This window comes from Anarrhichthys ocellatus, unplaced genomic scaffold (assembly GCF_004355925.1).
Source record: "Anarrhichthys ocellatus isolate YVR2014 unplaced genomic scaffold, GSC_Weel_1.0 scaffold44, whole genome shotgun sequence".
In the NCBI taxonomy this organism is placed as follows: Eukaryota; Metazoa; Chordata; class Actinopteri; order Perciformes; family Anarhichadidae; genus Anarrhichthys; species Anarrhichthys ocellatus.
In genome coordinates, this window is record NW_022280074.1 from 2,472,798 (window position 1) to 2,492,810 (window position 20,013).

The window sequence follows — 20,013 nt, forward strand, 5'->3', positions numbered from 1 at the left end:
AGCAAAGGGTCTGAATACTTATGACCATGTGATATTTCAGTTTTTCTTTTTTAATAAATTTGCAAAAATTTCTACATTTCTGATTTTTCTGTCAAGATGGGGTGCTGAGTGTACATTAATGAGAAATAAAATGAACTTTTTTGATTTTAGCAAATGGCTGCAATGAAACAAAGTGAAAAATTGAAAGGGGTCTGAATACTTTCCGTACCCACGTATGTATGAACCAGTGCAGCGACTTTTTCACGAGACTTGTCCTGGCGCCTGGCCAAGAAAATGAAGACCCCCAAATTGATGTTTTTCCTCTTTGGTAGTTTAACAGGACAGATGTGTAAGTGGCATCAACCTTCTCTTCTAACTATTGAGCCTCTTTCACACGTAGTTCCTGGAACATCACCTGGATGACCTTTCAGGCACCGCCACTGATTTGCATTATTCCCACGTGCCCCACATGCAGGAGCACTTACAGCTTGTGCCTTTTCACACAGGCCGTGGGGAATAGATGGGAGGGCCACGCACAGTCCAGCAGATGACTGAATGAATGAAGGATGCGAACGGGTTGCACACATGAATGACTCAAGGGCGATGTGTTTGAAATGTTCACGGGATCCGATGGTTCAAATCCTTCAAACAGCAAGTTCTTAATGTCCTTCATAACACATAGCTTCTCTGTTATGCGCTTGTTAACTACCTAGAGACTATGCTGGTTGCCTGGCAACCACACAGTGTCTCCGCTGGCTGTAGCTTCATTTCTAGCCTTCAGAAAGGGGAGTGGTATCGATCTCTGTATCTAACTTACAACAAGAAGGTCAGTAAGCGCCTTTCTCAAAATGTCGAAGTGTTCCTTTAAAAGATGAAACCTGCACACACACACACACACACACACACACACACACACACACACTCCTGTAAATGTACGCTTTAATCAAGCAGCAGCAGCTGTAGGATACGGTGCAAGCAGGTCTCTCCTAATGAAGCGCCATTACCTCCATAATGTGTTAAGCTCACGCCTTAATTGTGCATCCTAATGGCGGTGATACCTTCCAGGCCAACGTGGACTGAGTATCAGTGTAATTGAATTAAAATGACCTCTCGGTATCAGTCACAACAAGTGAAGTGACACTGCACACGCGCTGCTCCCTCACCTCGTCTTTGTATTTGATAATGTAGGAGTAGATCTCGTGCAGCGCCGACATGCTGTTGAACTGGCTGAGGTGCAGGCGGGACTGCTCCGCAAGGTAGGCACTCATGTCCTGATCGCTGATGGCTGGCATTCGGGAGATGTCGGAGTAATACCTGGGGGAGAGGTCAGACAGAGATTTATGCACTGCACCGTTCGCATTCCACCCAAAACTCGGCTTACGGGTCGTTATTAAATATTCTGAGTGCAAACGGTGGCAGCTGGCTGCCGGTCTTCTCGCTGGGGGTTGATGCGGTTCACAATTGCATTTTTAACATTTAGCTGATTTTTCCGTATCTCGCTCGTGGACACATTGACGGGACCAATGGACACGGGAGGGACATGATAGCAGGACACAGCGGAGGAAGAGTGGACTGTGTAGCGTTCAGGAGCATATAAAGGTTGAAGTTCTTACTATTAGAGGGAAAGAGGGGGGTATTTTTAGTCTTTTTGCTGAGAGGTGGGTAGATTAAAATTTTAGGGAGAGCAGGGAAGGTCCTTTTACTTTGTTTCACTCCAGATTTATATCGTATTTGAATATTCCCCTGTGAGCTGTGAAGCAACTTGGAGTTCAGTGTCTCGCACAGGGACACTTCGACGTGCGGACAGGAGGAGCCGGGGATTGAACCGCCAACCTCATACATATTGTGCTATCGGACCATCTAGTGTAATTAATAATAGATGTTTAACTATTTGGAATTTAGAGTGGGGCGTTAATAGTCCAATTAATCCCTCCTCCCCATCCCAATCATTTTCATACAGTCCTTTATTATTATTGAGGCCCATCTGGTCAGAGCAACAACAACCGTTGCATTATCGACTCAGTGCTGATGGCTACAACCGAGGAGCAGAAAGTCCATAGAAAGTACAGCAGGAGTACAATAAGAATATATTCCAATATTGAGCTGTACGCAGACCTGTTTGCACAATCCACCATCAACCATCTCCAGGTTTACTGCAGCGGGGCAGGCTGGGGTTGAGCTTGCATTCGGAGGCATAATAGAAACAAGGTTTAACTGCTCCCAATTAACCATCAGCTATAAATTCCTTATCTCATACTGCCTTCGTATACCCAGTGAAAGCCTTAGGACCCGTCGTAGCATGTTCACGTATACGTGTGTCGCTCGAAATAAAGAAATGCAGACAATTATCCTGGTACCGGGATAATTGTCTGCTCCACTGTTGCTGCCGAAGGGAATGGGACCATGCTCAATGGACATGTCATTTATTTGATTTATTTAACCTTTATCTATCCAGGTTAATCCCACTGAGATTCTGAATCTCTTTTACAACAGGTACGATGACCAAGATGGCGACGTAGAAAAGTAAGACGAGCGCCACAGAAACACAGATAAATCAAAACACTAAGACAACAAAACAACGATCGTAAAGAGAGATAGACTTAAAATAAACCAGTAAATTACATTAACCAGAGAATTTTCAAACAATCATCACGGTTAGTTAAACATTCTGGAGCTGATTCAGAGATGAAGGGAGAGTTTTATTCAGTGATGGAGGGCAAGCAGCTGCAACAACTCCGTCTCTCATTTGTGTGTTTTTACATCGCGTGCTCCTTTACATGTGATGTGAATTTAACATTTTTTGTCTTGGACCTGAATTCAAATGGCGACTTTTAAAATGTCACAGACAGAACTGGCATTACGGATATTTTCTACACTCTGTGTGCACTGCATTTCATATTAATGGGCCTGGAGCAAGCTGTAATTAAAGTACATGACTTCTTTTGCGCAAATTTAATAGAAGCGTGTACTCTGAGACCAGGGAAATGCTTCAAGTGCTGGTAGCGGATAAAGTTCAACCTGTTATGTTCTCCTAATCTTACAGCAGTTTTTAGCTTCGTAGGTTAAATGAGTCATTTATCTCACCACTCCACCTCACTTTTCTTTGAAGACAAGTTTACAGATTAGTCAACCTTTCCAGCTTCAACAACTCATGGATTTTTTCCACTTAGCATTAAAAACTGTGGATTTTTTTTCTTTTTGCTAGTTTAAAGGAATTGTTCACCCAGCAAATGAACATCTGTATATCAATTATTCGCCCTGTGTTACCTCAAATTCGTGAGTAATTGGTATACAAATGGTCATTTTGTGGGCGAAGTATTCTTTTAATCTTGCCATTTGAATGTGACTTTGTCTGCGTTCCGCTTTGACTTACCTCTCCACCCAGTTCTTGTAGTTGGGGATGTCTTTAGCGTAGAGAAGCTTATTTGAAGGTGAGTCTTTCCCCAGTTTGTGCTCTGACGTTGAACAGGAGTCCATGAAGGTCTGGGCCACCACGGACAGACAGGCGTCCGTGATGCTGTTCTTGTGGATGTCAAATACAAACTGGGGGTTCTTGATGACGTTCACCCAGAACCGCAGAGGAAGACTGAAGAGGGAACACAGAAAAGACCATTTGGAAAAAAACATTTAACAACACGTAATTAAATGCAAACTGGAAATTTGAAGTGCTTTGCTTCGGCTGCTTATTTTATTATTTTCCATAACGTATGTGCATTAAAGCTTGTTTTTCTTTGGTTTGTATTGTGTTTGTAATAATGTTGCACAGTAGGTGCCGTGGCCCTCAGGCAGCGTAGCAGCTAACTGCTAAAAAAATCGAATTGGTCATAACTTGAAAAAAAGAAAAAGGGTGACCTAAATTCTGTGCAAATACAGCAAAACCTGTTAATGAAATAAACACAAACAAATACTGCAATACCGGTCTGAAGATGTTATTAAATCCTCCAGTAAATTATGAACAAGCATCCGACACAGCAACTATTTTAATTTGTTCTGCAATTTGCAGACCTGGATTTATTGATTTAATATAATACGCAGTGTTGTTCACAAACATATTTACTTTCCAGACATTTGCAGATACGGTGTATAACATTACAGTGCACCCAGGAACACAGTGATTTTGGGGCAGTAACAACAGCTGGAACTGCAGGTCGCATGATGTCCATCTGGCTCACGAAAAAATTGTTGCCAATGACATTACAAAAGAAACAAATGTAAAACTATCATAAACATTCAAAATGTACTCTTTGAATGATCACATTTTTAACCATTATAAAACGTAAAAAAAAATGGAAAATGGTTATCAAAACGTCCAAGGTGATGCCATTAAATTGCTGGTTTTGGCCGACCACAACACCAACACTGAAAAGTAATCATTTAACCGTCACATAAGACAAAGAAAAGCAACAGATTGTCTCATTTAAAAAGCTGGAACCAGGCATTCTTTGAAAAATGACTTAAATGTACTTTGCCTGACTGGGTCAGTCAGACGGCTAAGCTAGGGAGAGACTCTGATGGTCACTAAATGACTCTCTCGCTTACCAGTTGCTCTTCCAGGTGTGCCGTACGTCGTAGTCTGTGATGGAGTGCTTGTCGGCCTGCTCGTCCAGGAAGTCGAACATGTACTTGATGGCGAGCGGCAGGGCGCTGCCTCTGTGGGCCGTGCTGAAGATGGTCTCAAACAGGTCGTCCACAAACTTCTGTAGCGTACCCTGAGTGGAAGGACGAGGACGGAGAGACAACAAGAGGACTTTAAATAAAGTTGAAATCTCTTGCTAGGTGGTCTTAGACATTAAAGTTTAAAACTGTAATATAGAAGCAGGAGCTGGGATTTCATGTCTGACAAGTCGGTAGTTTGTCTCGGATTCCTTTCGACATTTTAATACAGCTTATATCGCCTTATTATGGGAACTCACTCTGACCTTTTGTTTTTAGAGCTTTTACTGTTTTGTTTTATTACTTATATTGATTTTGGTCATTCATGTGTTGAGCAGTTTTGCGCTGGTACTTATGAATGAATCTATCCACCCTCACAAACACCTCCTAGAATCCTATATACCGAGGTTTAAATTCTAACTGTTAATCAGAAGAGAAGACGACCGCCTTATGAAATCTCAGAGAGAATGGCGGAGAACGGAAATAAACATCATTTCACTGTGTCGCGTGACAGAAGGTAGCGTACCATTTCCAGCCACTTGTATCCACATCACCTGAATGGGCCTTAAGTGTGTGCGTTTCCAGTATGAACGGCCCCAGTGGGAATCGCAGCGATAACTCGGGCTCCGTGACCACCTCGCTCTGCCCACTGAGCTCTGCAGAATCACAAACACAGAACCCCGGCTCTCGGATTTGGATGGCGCATTCCTCCAATGACAATGCCTCAACATAATTGCATCAAATGTAGCTAAATGAATTTCCCTAACAACACGATTTGTTTCCCAGATTTCTCCGTCTGGCAGAATCTATTACTGAGGAAACGTTTGGGAATCGTATTTAGTCAGCCATTGCGGAATGGAAGAGGAATGAATTCCTGTCCCGGGCCGCGGATCAAAGTACTGAGATCTGCATAGACGGGACAAGAAAGACAGCTATTGAGAGACAAGGACAAGATGAGTTTCTCAATTGTATTTGCCTCTCTGTTTTGTCATCATGCATGGCCAAATCTTCAATCCCTCGACAAATTACCTGTCTCCTGACACCTCCTGTATCTGCCTCCCTGCACTCTGCACCACAAGCCCACCTTTTATTAATCTGTTTTTTTCTTATTACCAGTGGAAATTGAAAAGCCGGCTCTCTTGGAGCTGCTGCCCATTGCTATATTTCCCTCCCCCTGCTACAATTAGGAGAGAGACAATGAACTGAGAGACACCGAGGGGGGAAAAGGAAGGCGGCTGGATGCTGCAAGGATCCAAGATTGAAGGAATTGTTATGGGTGTGTTGGTCCCTGTGTGTTTCTTTACAAAGGGCCCTTTCTTACATTGGTAACCACTTTGTTTAGGTACATCTTAAACATGATCAAGCTTCATTATCAATCCAGTATATGTTAAAATACAATATACTTTTTCAAGTCATCTCACACACAATGACCAACAAAAGTTACCCCACTGCTGAAACAGCCGACTCTAAAGCCATCTGAAATATACCGATTGATAGGCGGGTCTCGCTTCCACCTCTCCTAATCCTAAAGTTGTACAGTGTGGCAGGTCTTGATCAAGTCTTCCATTGGGGTACCACAAGGATCAGTGCTTGGTCCTCTGCCTTTCTATATACGTATATATATATCGCATCTCTTGGTCGGATTATTCGCTCACGTGTTTTTTTTCCTTATAATTGCTGTACTGCTAATACCCAGCTCTGACTGTCCTTGCTGTCAGACAACCCCACTGTGTTGGCGTCAATCTCAGCCTGGCTCCCTGATGTCTTGTTTTGTCAGTCCAACACTCAAAGATATTCAGTTTGATATGATATAAAACAGAGAAAAGCATGAAAAATGACTCGATAACGATTCATTTAAATTTAATTAAAATTCAATTTATTAAATGTCAATCCAAACTCTCCCTTGGTGATGGAGCGAGTTACTCGACTCAAACCAAGGGTAGTCTTCCAAGTGTACCCACTCACTTAACATGCTGTCTCTCCCTCTGTCCCTCTTTCTATATCTCTCTTTAGAAGAAAAAACTCTCATTTCTGCTACACACTAATGTGTGACGTAATGCACCTGCAACCTTGTAGCACTCGGAACTGAACGTTGTGACACTTGGCTTCTCTTTGATCTACTATGCCTGGGATTGTACCTCATTTGTATATCTACCAACCAAATGCAAATGTAAAATGCATACACCTCTACCTGATAGAGGAATGCCTTGAATTGTGATGACGTGATTTGATATATTTTAAGACTCCTCAATGACCTGCATACTCTCCGTACTAGTAGTTTCCTCTATGAAATAGGTGAGGTGGATCCCTTTGCTTTAAAGAGCTGATAATGCTGAAAATATCCCATCAGTCTGAGTTTCAGTGGTAGGTTTTACGGTTCCCCAGTGGTTGTAAGTGCAGTTTGAGAGTATTTTTTCTTTCACCCCGACTTGACATAAACTTTTTGAACACTGGTGTGTCACTCCTCTGTCTTACTTTTGTAGCGAGCAGCCGTGTCAGGTAGATCTCAGAGACCATCTTGCTGCCTCGGTCGCCCTCCCTCTGGTCCGAATGGTCGTGGTTCTTCACAAGATGCCACAATTTAGTTCCACTCTCCAGGTCAGGGGTTATCATGGGGGTTCGTGATCGTAGGCTGTCTGGACTACTGGCCGTCCTCAGCATACTCTCTACAGCCAGAAACACAAAACAGAGTTGTTTGGGACTACGTCAGCTCCTTTCAGAAACCTTGTGATTCAGTGATTTAAAGAAAAGGCAAATTTCCCCTTTTTAGAGAAAATATTGCAACCTATTCGTCTTCTCCTTCTGACAAATCGGTTACATTTGCATTTTGTAACTTTTGTAAATCATTTTAATCTTTCTAAATCTAAAAACACACATGTAACACATGCAATTATATAATTTTTTTGAAATAGAAGATGTCTGGGTTTTTAGCATTGCATTAGCAAATACATGAAATGTGGCCACATGGCATGTTGCTAATAGCATGAAAACCTGCAACAACATAATAATAATACAAAAGAGAATCATTTCTGAATGATTCTGACCATTACATTCTATGGTAACTTGTAGTGTTATAGAGTGGGGACAGGCTGAATTTCCTATTTTTTCAGTGATCTAGGTAGTTTTTAGGTAGACAATGTGCTGGACACTTTGCTTGATAATATTATAAAGATACTTTTCATGCATATTCATGCATATAATGTCCTGGGGAGGGAAAAGGCACCAATTCAGTGGAATGGCCAATGAAGTAGAACTATAAACATGTAGATTCTCATTACCTGAGTTAACAAATATATAATCACCCAACACTCTGCGTATTTCTTGAATTTTTCTCTCTCGTTTACAGACTGTGACTCACACGACCACTCCCCTTTTCTCCATCATCGGTGGCTGTTTCATTATTCACGACGCGAGTGTCAAAGTTGATTAGAGCGAAGCAAGGAGATGCATATCTACGACTGTTCCATTTAGGATGGAGAGGAGAAAAGCAACCAGGGAGGCGGGGGGAGAGGACTGGCTGTTGCTCCTGGGGAAGAGGGCACACGGGATGGATAGAAGAGGTGGAGAGATAAAAGAGAGAGTTGCTGATGCATGTTGCAATCCCTTTATGTCCGGTGAAAGGAGAAAGGAGATGACAGGAAAAGCGGGTGGGTGGAGTAAATGGACAGAGACACAAATAAGGTGTGGAGAGAGAGAGAGGGTGAAATGGAGAGTAATGGGAGATAGAAGAATAAAAGAGGCTGAGTGTCCAGTGCTGTTGTTGCTCTTGCCGGCGGGGTGCTGAGTGGCTTTGATTCCAAACCCATCACGGCCAGTGGTGGACAACATTCACCCCGCGCTCATAAACACACCCTCCTGCACACATGCAAAAAAACTCCCACGAAAGTAAACACTTCTTTTTTTTCCATTTATTTGCTTTGAAGCAAAATAGCAGTAGATGTGTACTTTTGCAGGTTGAGATGATTCATGAAAAGCAAACCTTTGATTTTCATAAATTTCATTTTCTCCAATGACATTTCTCTCCACTAATCCGGCACTCAAACAGTGTAGGTGTTGTGTGATTGCTTTTCCTCAGATGTTTCCACTGTTGTTCAAGTCGAGGCGCCTCCACATAGATGGAGCTCAGCTTCGTGCCACAGAATCTGAGGTATTTGTTTTTAGGCCTGACATATTTCTATGCTGACACCGAATCACATGCCAACTTGTGGTCGCTCGTAGCGATGAACCCACAGAGAATTATCACTTGACTCCGCACTTTTCCTGAATTGCTTCCACTGCTCACAGCTCTCATCAAAGCTGATTTAGGCAGCAGCTGTTTGCAGCGAAAAAGCTCTTATAACCCGTTGTATGTTACCTGCACAGCACCAAACAGCAGACAGGCAAACACAACGACTAGCTGGTGAAAGTGGTGGAACATTAAGCATCTGAAGTGACAGATTTGTTTTCTCAGGAATTGGCGGAGAGCCAAACATAGCTAAAAATATAGAATATGTATTATACAACTCCAAATAAACATAATGTTGCTCCATATCTGGAGCCGAACTGTTTGCTACTGTAACATATTATCCTTATGATGATTTTGCCAGTGTTGTGTTTACGGCTTCTTTCCGCTGCCCCCAAGCATGACTGGCGTTATTGCAGGTTTAAATAATTGATATATTGGGGGTACTGGTCAAAATAGCCACATTCAAACATATCATTGTTCTGACCTCCTTGGTGAGTCAAATAGACTTTCAAATTGAAATCTCCGATCGGTCTGCTGACAATTTAGCTTCTAGGGGGATGGGCCAAGGTTTCTGTTTTTTTTTCTGTAGCCAGCTGCTATCAGGGCCAAGACTTCCCCTTCCTTGTGCCGGTCATTGTTTACAGTCTGGTCAGTACCTTGAGGGGCAGGAATGGACTTTTTGTAGGTGTTTTAGGTCCAGAAAACATTTGGGCTAATCTCTAAAAAAGCAGAGGTCTCACTCTCCTGCTATTTTGAGGTCCCACGGTTGTCATCAGAATCTGCGCTCAATAGCAAACAGCCCTGATAGAGCCATGTGTACTTCGAGGGAGCCCGGCAGCCTAGTGGTTAATGTGCGTCATGCATAACCGCAACATGATTTCAAATGAATTGTATACCGTCAAGCACCTTTAGTTGCATGTCATATCCTCCTCTCTCTACCCGTACGTATCTACAGTGTTGAATAGAGGCAGAAATGCTTCCCCAGAAAGCGTCTACTACACATGCAAAAAAGAAGATTAACATTCGAACCTAAAGGTTTAATGGGTACTTTTAGAGAGAATCCAGGTTGGTTGTGAGTCTAGATCAGTAGCGATGATAACAGCTGTGCATGCCTATGGGGCACTGCCTGTTTTGTATCAGACAAGCCTCCATTCTTTTTTTTTTTTTTACTACAGAGTAATTTATCTTCTAAATTGTTTAATTTTCCAGTGAAGTACACCATATTGATGCCAGGCATCTGTCTGTCGCTGGCTGCCAGGTGCGCTCTGTCTCTCTCTCTCTCTTTCACTCAGCTGGGAATCGAGGTGTCTACTTTAATGCCTGTCATTTACGGGCTGCTTGGAAACAGCCGTGGAATAGCCTTGGCCTGGGCTGATAGCGATGGATAAAAAGGATTGCCATTCACAAAGAATGGAGCTCAATCATGGCCGCGATCAACAAAGACAAAGGCAGGCGGAGGGATGGGAGTCATTGACGGGATGATTTAAATAGGGTGAAGTCAAGAGGAGAATGGGAGTCCTACCGTATCTACTGAGGCTCTTGGTGAAGGTGGAGGAGTTGGAGATGTTATAGGCAGAGTTCTGCTTCGGCACCAGGGCGATCACGGAGCCGTCTGTCACCTGCACGCCAAAACAAACAAACAAACAAAATATTCACTGCATGAATCCAACCGCGCCGTCGACTCTCGCTCGTTCCCATTTTATGCGCGCGTCACCTGCTCGCGTACCTGATAGTGAGCCAGCGTGTTGAGTCGTTTCCAGTCATTGTCGATCTTAGTTGTGACGTCTTCATCCTGCAGAATGATTCTGGCCATGCGACCTTGACGCCATTCTTCAGGGAAGAGTGAGCAGACGTTCAGAGCAAAGAACACAACGTGTGTGTGTGTTTCATTTGGCCTTGCAGTGTGGTCAGATTCAGCTGCTTCTAAATGCTAATCATCTTTTTTAATTTTTTATGAACTGTGTTCCTCAATTTACTCCAAGTTAATTATATGTTTTAAATTAATCATAGATCAAATGACTACCTATAATGTGAAAAGGTTCACAAATTGACACCAAACTCAGCTCTACGCAGCGTTTGAACATCTTTTAGTTCATTGTATAGTTTCATTGGATGTACATCCACCAGTTGGTACGAAGTCATATATTGCATCATGTAAATGAGCAAAGGGTGATAGTATGTCAGTGTTATGGTTACAGGTTGCTGTGCTGCCTCCAAGCAGCCCCCCCAAAAAAATATGAACACAAGTTTATTGATACTATTAAGTGATTCTGGTCCCAGTCTATCATGTTTATTGCAGCTTCAGTTGTTTGTCCTTTTCCAAATGAATCAAGTTCTCGAAATCAAAACAAACTAACCAAAAACAATTGCCCTGCCACTTCAATAGGCAATGCCCCTCTGTCAAAACACACACAGACAGAAATCAACTCTTGGCGGTGTGAAGAGTTTTGAGTTGTTATTTGACATTCAACGTCGAATTCATAAAGAATGTAATGCAGCCCATGAATTACACTATCTGGCCCGTCGCAAGGTCCAATGCACAAAAGATGTTGTGCTAATGATATTACAGCAAAAACACCTTCAATATGTACAATTTTCCCTCGTTTTTTTCACATGTATTTTCAAATTGATATGTAGGGGAGCTTTATTCATTTCATTTGCATCACACGACTGTTGTTGCCTCCTGTAAGCGCATCCCATAATGAACGAGTTTGAGTGGAGCATGACGAAGCCTTCGCCTGGCTAAGATCCCTGCTGGCATGATCACTGGGAGGTTTGGGTGTCACACCACCGCCAAATGTCTGCATATTACCTAAATTAAACGCGTGCCAATAGCACAGGAGCACCGAGACACAATTTGCTTGGCAGCGCAGTCAGGGGTGCCCTTTAACCCTTTGAGGGAGCTTTGAGAATTACACGGTTTCTTTGTGTCTTATTCGTGGAGGTTTAGCGGTCGAGAAAGCCGCCTTTTGTGAATTTGCCCCTAAGAGTCGTCGTAGTGTCCAGTGTTGAACTGAGTATTTAAGAGAAATCTACAGCATGTAGCAGGTCATATAAATACCCCTCCTTGGACCGCCATTGTGTCCAGTCATTACACCTGCGCACATGTCTCTTATGGTTCTATGAATACGCAACATGCAGTGTTGTGTGCCTTACCCAGGTCCATGTCGGAGGCCTTGGGCCGTTGTGAATAGGGGCTGCCCTTATACACAGCATCGAGCAGCTTCTCTTTGACCTGAGTGATGGTGTCACAGTTCAGACACTTGACCGTCACCTCTTGGGCGTTCTCATTCTCTGGGTTCACGCAGTGCAACGTCTGGTGGAAAAGAAAAGAAAAAAAGGTGGAAACAAAGGAAAATGGAGACAGATCATTCTACGCTTAAGAGAGAAGACCTAGTGAGATGTTTGGATGATTGTTACGGTGCATTTGAATGTACATGACATGCGTTTTCAAATCTGGTTTGTTTGCATCGGATATTTAAAAAAAAAACTGGACATTTTCTAGTCCGCTCAGTTTGTTTGGGGACACAATAACACAGCATTCGCATGTGGGTGCAGATCCAAAACCCACTGAAGCAGATCCTGCTGACAAGTAGGTCCGTCTCTCCAATCCAAACCTGGAGTGCTTTGTTTGGAGAGAAGGCGTGATTAACGCTGGGCAGCAGTTGGGCGGGTTCACGGCCAGATCGCGCTCTCTCCCTCCAAAACACAGCTGATGCTGCGGAGCCGTGTTTACACTGGGAGGAAGCCTTCCCCTACAGCAGACCAATTAAGCCGGCGGTGGCCGCCACATTGCAGCCGCTGACCAGTTAGAGCTTGCTTTAGAAATTGTCATCGTCAAACGTGACTGAGGCTCTGCAAACCCGTCAAGTGATTTCAGACCGAAGCCGACAGGCCTGGAGACACGACGGGTCTACTGACCAGTGTTTTGTAGTCAATCTGTTGCCTGATGAGCTTGTCCTCGCTGAGGGAGTAGCGGGCTTCTCCCGTGATGGCGTCTATGGGCCCCTTCTCCATCTGCTGCTTGATGGCACAGTAGAGCATGAACAGAGGCTCCCCGGCACATTCCTGGTGAGGGAGCAGACAGAGAGAGATGTTAGAGTCGCCAGCAATTCGAACAAAGAGTGATTCTCTTTACTCAGATTCTTTTCGTTTGAATCATTGTTTGAAGGCCTGAGGTCCAGAAACTTCACTGCAAAAAGCAACGACCTGGGGGAAAACAAATATTTACCCCCCCTCTCTCTCTCTTATTTCCCATCCCATGAATCATCACACATACTCTAAGAGGGGTTAAAATACAGTGTGTCTACCCACTTCATAACACAGTGATTCAACTCAGAGCCAGTTGATGAAAGCATTTATATCTGCTATTCTGACAGGCTGTCGCAAATTAGTGACAGGGGCGCAAGATCTTTCAATTTAGTGTGGAAGTTACTGAGACTACGGATGTAAATACTAGAAGCCCTGTCGAGGCTCATCTGATTTGCAAAGACTGTGTGGTTGAAAAGGGACTAATAACGGGCTGTTTTGACGTCTGTTGAAGTCACAGAGAGACGGAGAGGAAATGTGTTTTCTGCCGCCGAACTTGGAGAGTTGTTTTTGAAAAGAAAAAGTTTCGCATTTATCCAACAAGAGGGATGATTTCTGCGTCTCTGCTCTTTAAACCCTCTCCACTGTATCATGTAAGAATCCTTAATGTTATAATGAGTCTATATTACCCACAACTTTAACCACCATTTATTCTGTATTCATATAGTCAGTCAAGTTATTTTATAACTATCTTTATTGATTTACGTTTTTTTCTCTTCTTTCCCTTATGTCTTCCTTTTTTAAATATGTTGTAAACTAACTTTAATGTCATTTAAATACTGTCATCGTTTCTTGTTTTTGAGGGAAGCAGGTTTCTACTGTATTCCACTCAAAAGGGAGACTAATGAGTAAAATGAATCGGTGAAAAGATCGGTTGGATTATCGAAGTCCTTTGAAACGTACATCTTAAACTACTACATACATACAGCCAAAAAGACTTTTCTCACAGCGATGGGAATTTTAGTACAAACATCGGGCGAATCCACCTTAAGAGGCCTCTCTCTGTCCGTCTTAAAGCAGCGTTATGTAAATGCCTTCAGCTCTCTCCCGTCCTCGACACAGATGTTATAAATATGTTTCCCCACTCTCCGCTCCATCAAAGACACTTGCCAATCAATAGTGTCAGTGGTCGTCACTTGGGCCCAAGGAAAACACTCCCGACTGAAGTAGCGGCAGTTTAGAGGGGAGAGAGAGGACACATCGGGGCCAATACTCATCCTGACGAGAGCTTAATGATCGACTGTGCAGTGCTCAGGGAGATACTTCAGACTCTGTGTGTGTGTGTCGGAGATGCATGAGGTCCAGATGAGAACAGGGGAAAGTACTAATTCATCTGTCTCACCTTCAAGCACACTCTACAAATCGCTTTTTCTTTCTAACACACACACATTCTTTTTCCCCCTCTTCCTCTCTGTAATGCACCAACCCTCAGCGCTTACTGCTATTTCAGCTTCCTCCGCTGTTTTCTTTCTTTCATCTTTCTCTTTTACATTCACACATGCAATGTGTGCTGTATATGTAAGACAGTGCTCACCATCACAATATCTAATGATCTTTAATCAAGGTGTGGCCTGTGATTTGGAATAAATATGATGCCAGATGATTGTTGCTGTCGGCATTTTCTTTTCCTTCTACTTCTTCTTATGTAGCTTTAAAATACATTTTCCCAGTTGCAATCTTGTGTGCCTGTGTTGATTGTTTATTTATCTCTAGTTTGATGACAAATATATGTAAAAGAAATCTGTATTGAAGTGTCATCTCGCTGCTGTAAGAGGGTTTCAGATGTTTGATGACCACCAAAAAACACATCAGTCAATGTGTGTTGACTGATGGGGAAGGAAAGCAGAAACCCGAGACTCAAGGATTGTTTTTTTTTATAACATCCTGAAGTCCCTAACATGATTGCAATTAAACAATCAGAGTAGGGGGGGAAATGATCAGTGACATTTATAAACGTTATTTTGAATCACGTTAATTGAGGAATGCTGTCATAACTCGCTAGTATTTGTCTTTTTTTCCTATCTATCCACTTTGTTTCCCCCCCCCCCCCCCCCCCCCCTCCATCTCTTCCACTTATATCACCATGAGCAGCACTGAGCAACAACAAGTCCAGCTACTTACAAACTAATCTTCCCAATGTTCTGGACATGATGACAAAAAAACAACATCCACAACACCAAAGCTAAACTGATGCCGGGGTTGTATTATTTAAAAGACTTTCTCTACTTTCGATCACACATTTGAATCTATCGTTCTTTATTCAGTTCACCTCGTCATTATTTCCTCCTCCCTCTTTACTTCCTTCTTTCTCTCTCTTTTTCCCACTAATCTCCTACTTCCTTCTTCCTCACCCTTTTCTTGCCTCATCTCCCCTTTCTCTCTTCCCCTCCTCTTAATTGTCATGCCCATCTCTGTTCTTCTTCTCTCTCCCCCATCACCTCTGACACCTTTAACCCCCTCCCCTTCCCCTCCCCTTTTGCCTTGCCTTCCTCATCCCACCGCCTAACGAGAACCTCGTTAGCATCTGGGCCAATTAGGTGGGCAGCTGCTAACGAGACGGCGCGAGCATACATCACGGCTGCTGTGCTTTCGCCTTCCGTGCTCGCGCCTGTCTTTGGAATTTGCCTTTGTGCCGTATAGTGGCTTCATTAAGGCTCCCTAATTGTGTGCTGACATTTACACTTCAGGGACATAATGCTGTGTCCTGCTGTTGTGAAAGAGGAATGGGCTCAGATTCCTGCATCGCTAACAATCAATGGAAAACTGCACAGGGATGTTGTGTATTTATTATTTTGTAATTCAAGAAATGTGAGACATAGAAAATGTGATGTTTGAAGTAACAGTTTGGATGCTTTTTGAGTACAAAATACATGCGTGCACTATAATCATGCTATGCACACAATATGCACTCATGATGCAATTAGGTTTGTACTTCACAATTTGCAATCAGAAGCAAACCACCAAAAAGAGAGAGAGAGAGAAAACACCATATCTCCCTTTAAGCAGGCTCTGTAAAAGCGAGACAGGAGGAGGACAACGAGGGCGAGGGAAAGGAGCGGGGGCGTGTGAGGACAGCGTGAGCGGCATCGCACCCCCCTGCTGAGGCCAATGACCTTAAGGCAGAAAAGGAGTCTGACGGCGGGATAATGACAACAGAAACCACGCAGATGAAAGAGAGATCAGAGGGAGAAGATGTGAGCTAAAAGAACGACATAGAGATCAGTGAGGAGGGACTGGTCGGCTACAAGACCGAAATTATGAGAGCGGAGAGGATCTGTGGACTTAAAAAAACATTAAAACAGCAGAGAAGAGAAGAGACGCATACTGCTGGGGAGCTTTGATGAGCTACTGTTTGTATACTGCACTGGTAGGGCAGGAATATATACGGCTGAAGAAGAAAAAGCCTTTTAATAACTGCAACGGGGAGAGAAAAAACAAGGTTATAATAAAACCCTCTAACACACAGACATTAAAAACATTACACGATATAAATCCGCTTAAGATAATGAGTTTTAATCCGCGTTTAAAAGAAGCAGATTTAATAAGGATGTTATGGGATCATGCCTTGTTGGGCTTACCTTGAGGAACTTATACAAGAGGAACGTAAACCAGTTGGTCAGCATCTTCTCTGCGACAGACTCCGTTCTGACACACAGGGGGGAAAAACACGACATTAAGAAGAGAAAGCATGAAGGAAATTGCAGAGCGACATAATTATGAAAACAAACAAGCATCGAGAGGCCATAAGGAAAGTGTTTGGGAAATATCCACATGGTTTTGTACTGATTACAGGGGAAATCTATTTAAAGCCTGCTGTGTTGAGTTGAGAAGCAGTTGTTGGTTTCCAGAAGAATTTCCTTAAAGTGGCAATGTGTAAGATCCAGCCATGATTTATAAAAAGAAGAACAATATTAACAGAATGTGAAGAGGTTGCAGTGTTGACATTATGTCAAAGAGTCTATGTATTGAATTGCAGAGATATGTACTGAAATGAGCACGCTAACTGACTAGCCACGACCCGTCCTGTCTTGTTGTACCACTTGTTCCTCAAAAGGGGACAGTGAGTCACTGTAACGTCCGGTCTGCCTTCAGTCAAACATGAGAGGACGAAGAAGTTCAGCTGCCCTGAGGGCTGGCCAATCACATTGAAGGCACAGGGTCGGTGTACGTTTTGATAGTTTGTTGATTGGATTAAATTCAGAGTGGCTACAGCTCCTCTAACTCCTGGTAAAGTGGTCTTCTGATACGATACGATATCTCGTTGCTGTTATCCAATAAGCAAACTATCAAAACGTACACAGGGCGTACATATTTCTAGTCACCTTAAATAATTGCGAGGGCCCTCAGATTTATCTTCCCAAGTCCAGATTTGATATTCATTCATGATGAATTTATTATTGAACATTTATGTGAACTTGCTGTGCACTTTAGATGTGCGAACAGTCATTGTGGTTCACACTGTTTTCATTATTATCTGAGGAAACGACTATAACTTAAGGGACAGTTTACGCCAAAATCAAAAAGACATGTTATCAATCTAGATCTGTTTTGGTGTGAGAAGCCTGGTTTTGGAGGTCGGCCAGAGAAGATATCTGCCTTCTCTCCAATATGATGTTACTATATGGCACTGCTGCTGTAGTTTGCACTGTTAGCGCTCTCAGCTGTCACATGTTATCAACTTATTAAAGACACGTGGTCTTCAAACCACAAGGGTTCCAGAGCAAAAGAGTTTTCACCCTCGAACAATGCATGCTGGGAAATGTGCTGTCATGCTGATCCTCTGTCCTTGGAAACTTAATTTGATGAGTTCAGAAAACACGTCAGTTTCAAGTCAAAAGATTTCAAGACAGAACAACTGACGTTTATAAGTTCTGAAACGGGTCTTAAGATAAATGAACTTGAGTTCAACAAAACTTAGACTCAAATATGTGTTTACGGTACATTAGGTTCATCAAATATGAGTTGGTGCCACTAAATCCCTGTATGGTGTTTATCAGTGTAGTCTATATTCGTCCCATGTCTCTCCACATCGTCCTCACCTCCTGAGCAGCAGCTTGGGATGGTTTTTGCTCTCCAGGTTTCTGTCTATCAGGTCGGACAGCAGCTGTTTCAGGACTCCGGTGGCGTACTCCATCTCCCCCTGCAGGGCTGTCATGATGAGAGACGCCACATTGCCTCGGTCCCGCATTGAAAATGACCTGGAAATACACAGAAACGCAATAATAAAATTCAATATTTCACAAATGTTTTCCCCGGATTTTGTGCCATCAATTCTGAAGCTGTGCCTCAAAAAACACGTGTGACATTATAGCAGTTCATTTAAATATTAGTGCACATTTAATCTAAATCAAAAGGTTTCTAGCTCTGTTTTGCCAAAGACCATTTGGCTAAGTGCTTTAGGGTAATTTCAGCTGCTAAAATGTTTTTACTCTGTTTATCAATTATTCTTCCCTGTCCTAATCAAAGGGACAGACAGCACAGCCTTCCATGTCAAATTAGTCAAATTTAACAGGTGATAAATATTCCTTTTCCCCCATTATGACAGTTTTTGTCTGAAATCTATTACTCAGTCTTTGAAAATGTACTACAATGCTTATTTCTAAGGAGAAAACAAACATTGAAATCACGCATAAAGCACACAGTATTTACATGATCTTACTCCCATGGTTGGAAATATCATCTGGGTAAAAGCTCTGAAATGATATTGCAAGCTTGAATTTAGCCTTAAGTTATTTTTCAAAAGCTTTTAAAGCTATTAAATAGTAGAAATCCCTTTTGGATTTTTTTTTTTTTTTACTAAAAACAAACAATGTAGCCTGTATCTGAACAATAAATAAAGACATGAAGGAATGCAGACACCTCTGTGCCTCCAGGGTTCGTATGAACGTCAACAGGAAGTGCTTCTTCGTCAGCAGCTGTCCAAACAGCGTCAGAGCCTTCTCCACATTGGCCTGGACCTGAAGAAAGACACAGAGACAGATAAGTCACATCAGAGGCTAAGAGCAATGGAGAGCTCTATTTCTGTTCTTAATTAATGAGTATGTTTTCTTTGTGTTGTGGAAAAGAAATATTTTGCATTTTACAGTTTTCCCAAATCACAATAGTTTGGAAGCCAATCACAGTCCAGTATGCAACATGCTTAAGTGTGATGTGGAAACTTGAAGCCTCCTAAAACAAAAGCCCAAGTGTACAAATGTACACTATATTAAGACCATTTTCACCGGTTAACCTTGCCCTCAGACTGCTCTTTGTGACGGGTGACTGAAACCCTTCTTTAAATCAACCAGACTCCTTGGTGGAAATATTCTAAATATTGATTATTTTAGGCGGGTCTTTCCTTTTAGGTGGCTAAAAAAACATTTTGCTACTGCATCTCTGAGGAACGTGTGTGAGCATAATCGATTGCAATTAATAGCATACAGGATATAAACTATAAAATAAAACTATGATTCATTCTGAGCGAAGAGAGATTGTGAACCCGTCCGCGAGCAGACTTTTGTTATTTTTCCCCGTGTGATGGGCTGAGATTGCCTTGTAAACAGCCAGGTAGGACTGATTGGCGACTCTCTCTCTCTGTGTGCCGCGTTCTAAGTGTTTCCCAGCCGTCGCTCTCCAAACAATTTTTCGCAGGCATTTGACATAATTGTCATCTCGACATCAGGGGGTGGATGGGTCAAAGCATCCTCCAGTTGAAAGTCAATGAGACAAGAACTTTATTCGTAATAAGCAGTCTGAGCTCCCCGTGTGCTCATACATTGTCTTTGTTCTGACTCGAGGATTTTATCTTTGAGCTGTTTGTTATCAGACTAATGTATGTATGTCCTATATTGATCGCTCAGTTCTTAACCTCTCTTTAGAAAGTTCCGACATTTCCTGTCACTTTCACCATTTTGCTGAATCGGTCATGTTACGTGAAAGCCCCTCAAACTGAATCTTTTAATAACGCTTTCCGGCTGGTCCGGACCGACCCGGCGTGAGAGAGATTCCTGTGTCAAACAGAGGAGGGAGGAAGAGATGGAAGGGTTTGTGTGTGTGTGTGTCAGGCTTGGTGACAGAGGTGCACCCTG

At 42.7% G+C, this 20,013-nt stretch overlaps 1 protein-coding gene across 2 annotated transcripts in view; it reads right to left on the reverse strand.

The window, feature by feature from the left end:
- Window positions 1-176: 176 nt before the first annotated feature.
- The window catches only part of LOC116395119 (plexin-A1-like), a 237,855-nt gene continuing 218,018 nt past the window's right edge, over window positions 177-20,013 (reverse strand). For both annotated transcript variants that reach the window (XM_031868709.1, XM_031868708.1), the window contains exons 22-32: window positions 18,806-18,903; window positions 17,986-18,144; window positions 16,525-16,591; window positions 12,779-12,925; window positions 12,014-12,173; window positions 10,584-10,687; window positions 10,380-10,476; window positions 7,108-7,298; window positions 4,519-4,688; window positions 3,353-3,565; window positions 177-1,293 (exon numbers count right to left, since the gene is read on the reverse strand). In XM_031868709.1, coding sequence (XP_031724569.1) covers window positions 1,077-1,293; window positions 3,353-3,565; window positions 4,519-4,688; window positions 7,108-7,298; window positions 10,380-10,476; window positions 10,584-10,687; window positions 12,014-12,173; window positions 12,779-12,925; window positions 16,525-16,591; window positions 17,986-18,144; window positions 18,806-18,903 — 1,623 coding nt within the window. In that variant the 3' untranslated portion in view covers window positions 177-1,076. The remainder of the gene's footprint in view (window positions 1,294-3,352; window positions 3,566-4,518; window positions 4,689-7,107; window positions 7,299-10,379; window positions 10,477-10,583; window positions 10,688-12,013; window positions 12,174-12,778; window positions 12,926-16,524; window positions 16,592-17,985; window positions 18,145-18,805; window positions 18,904-20,013) is intronic.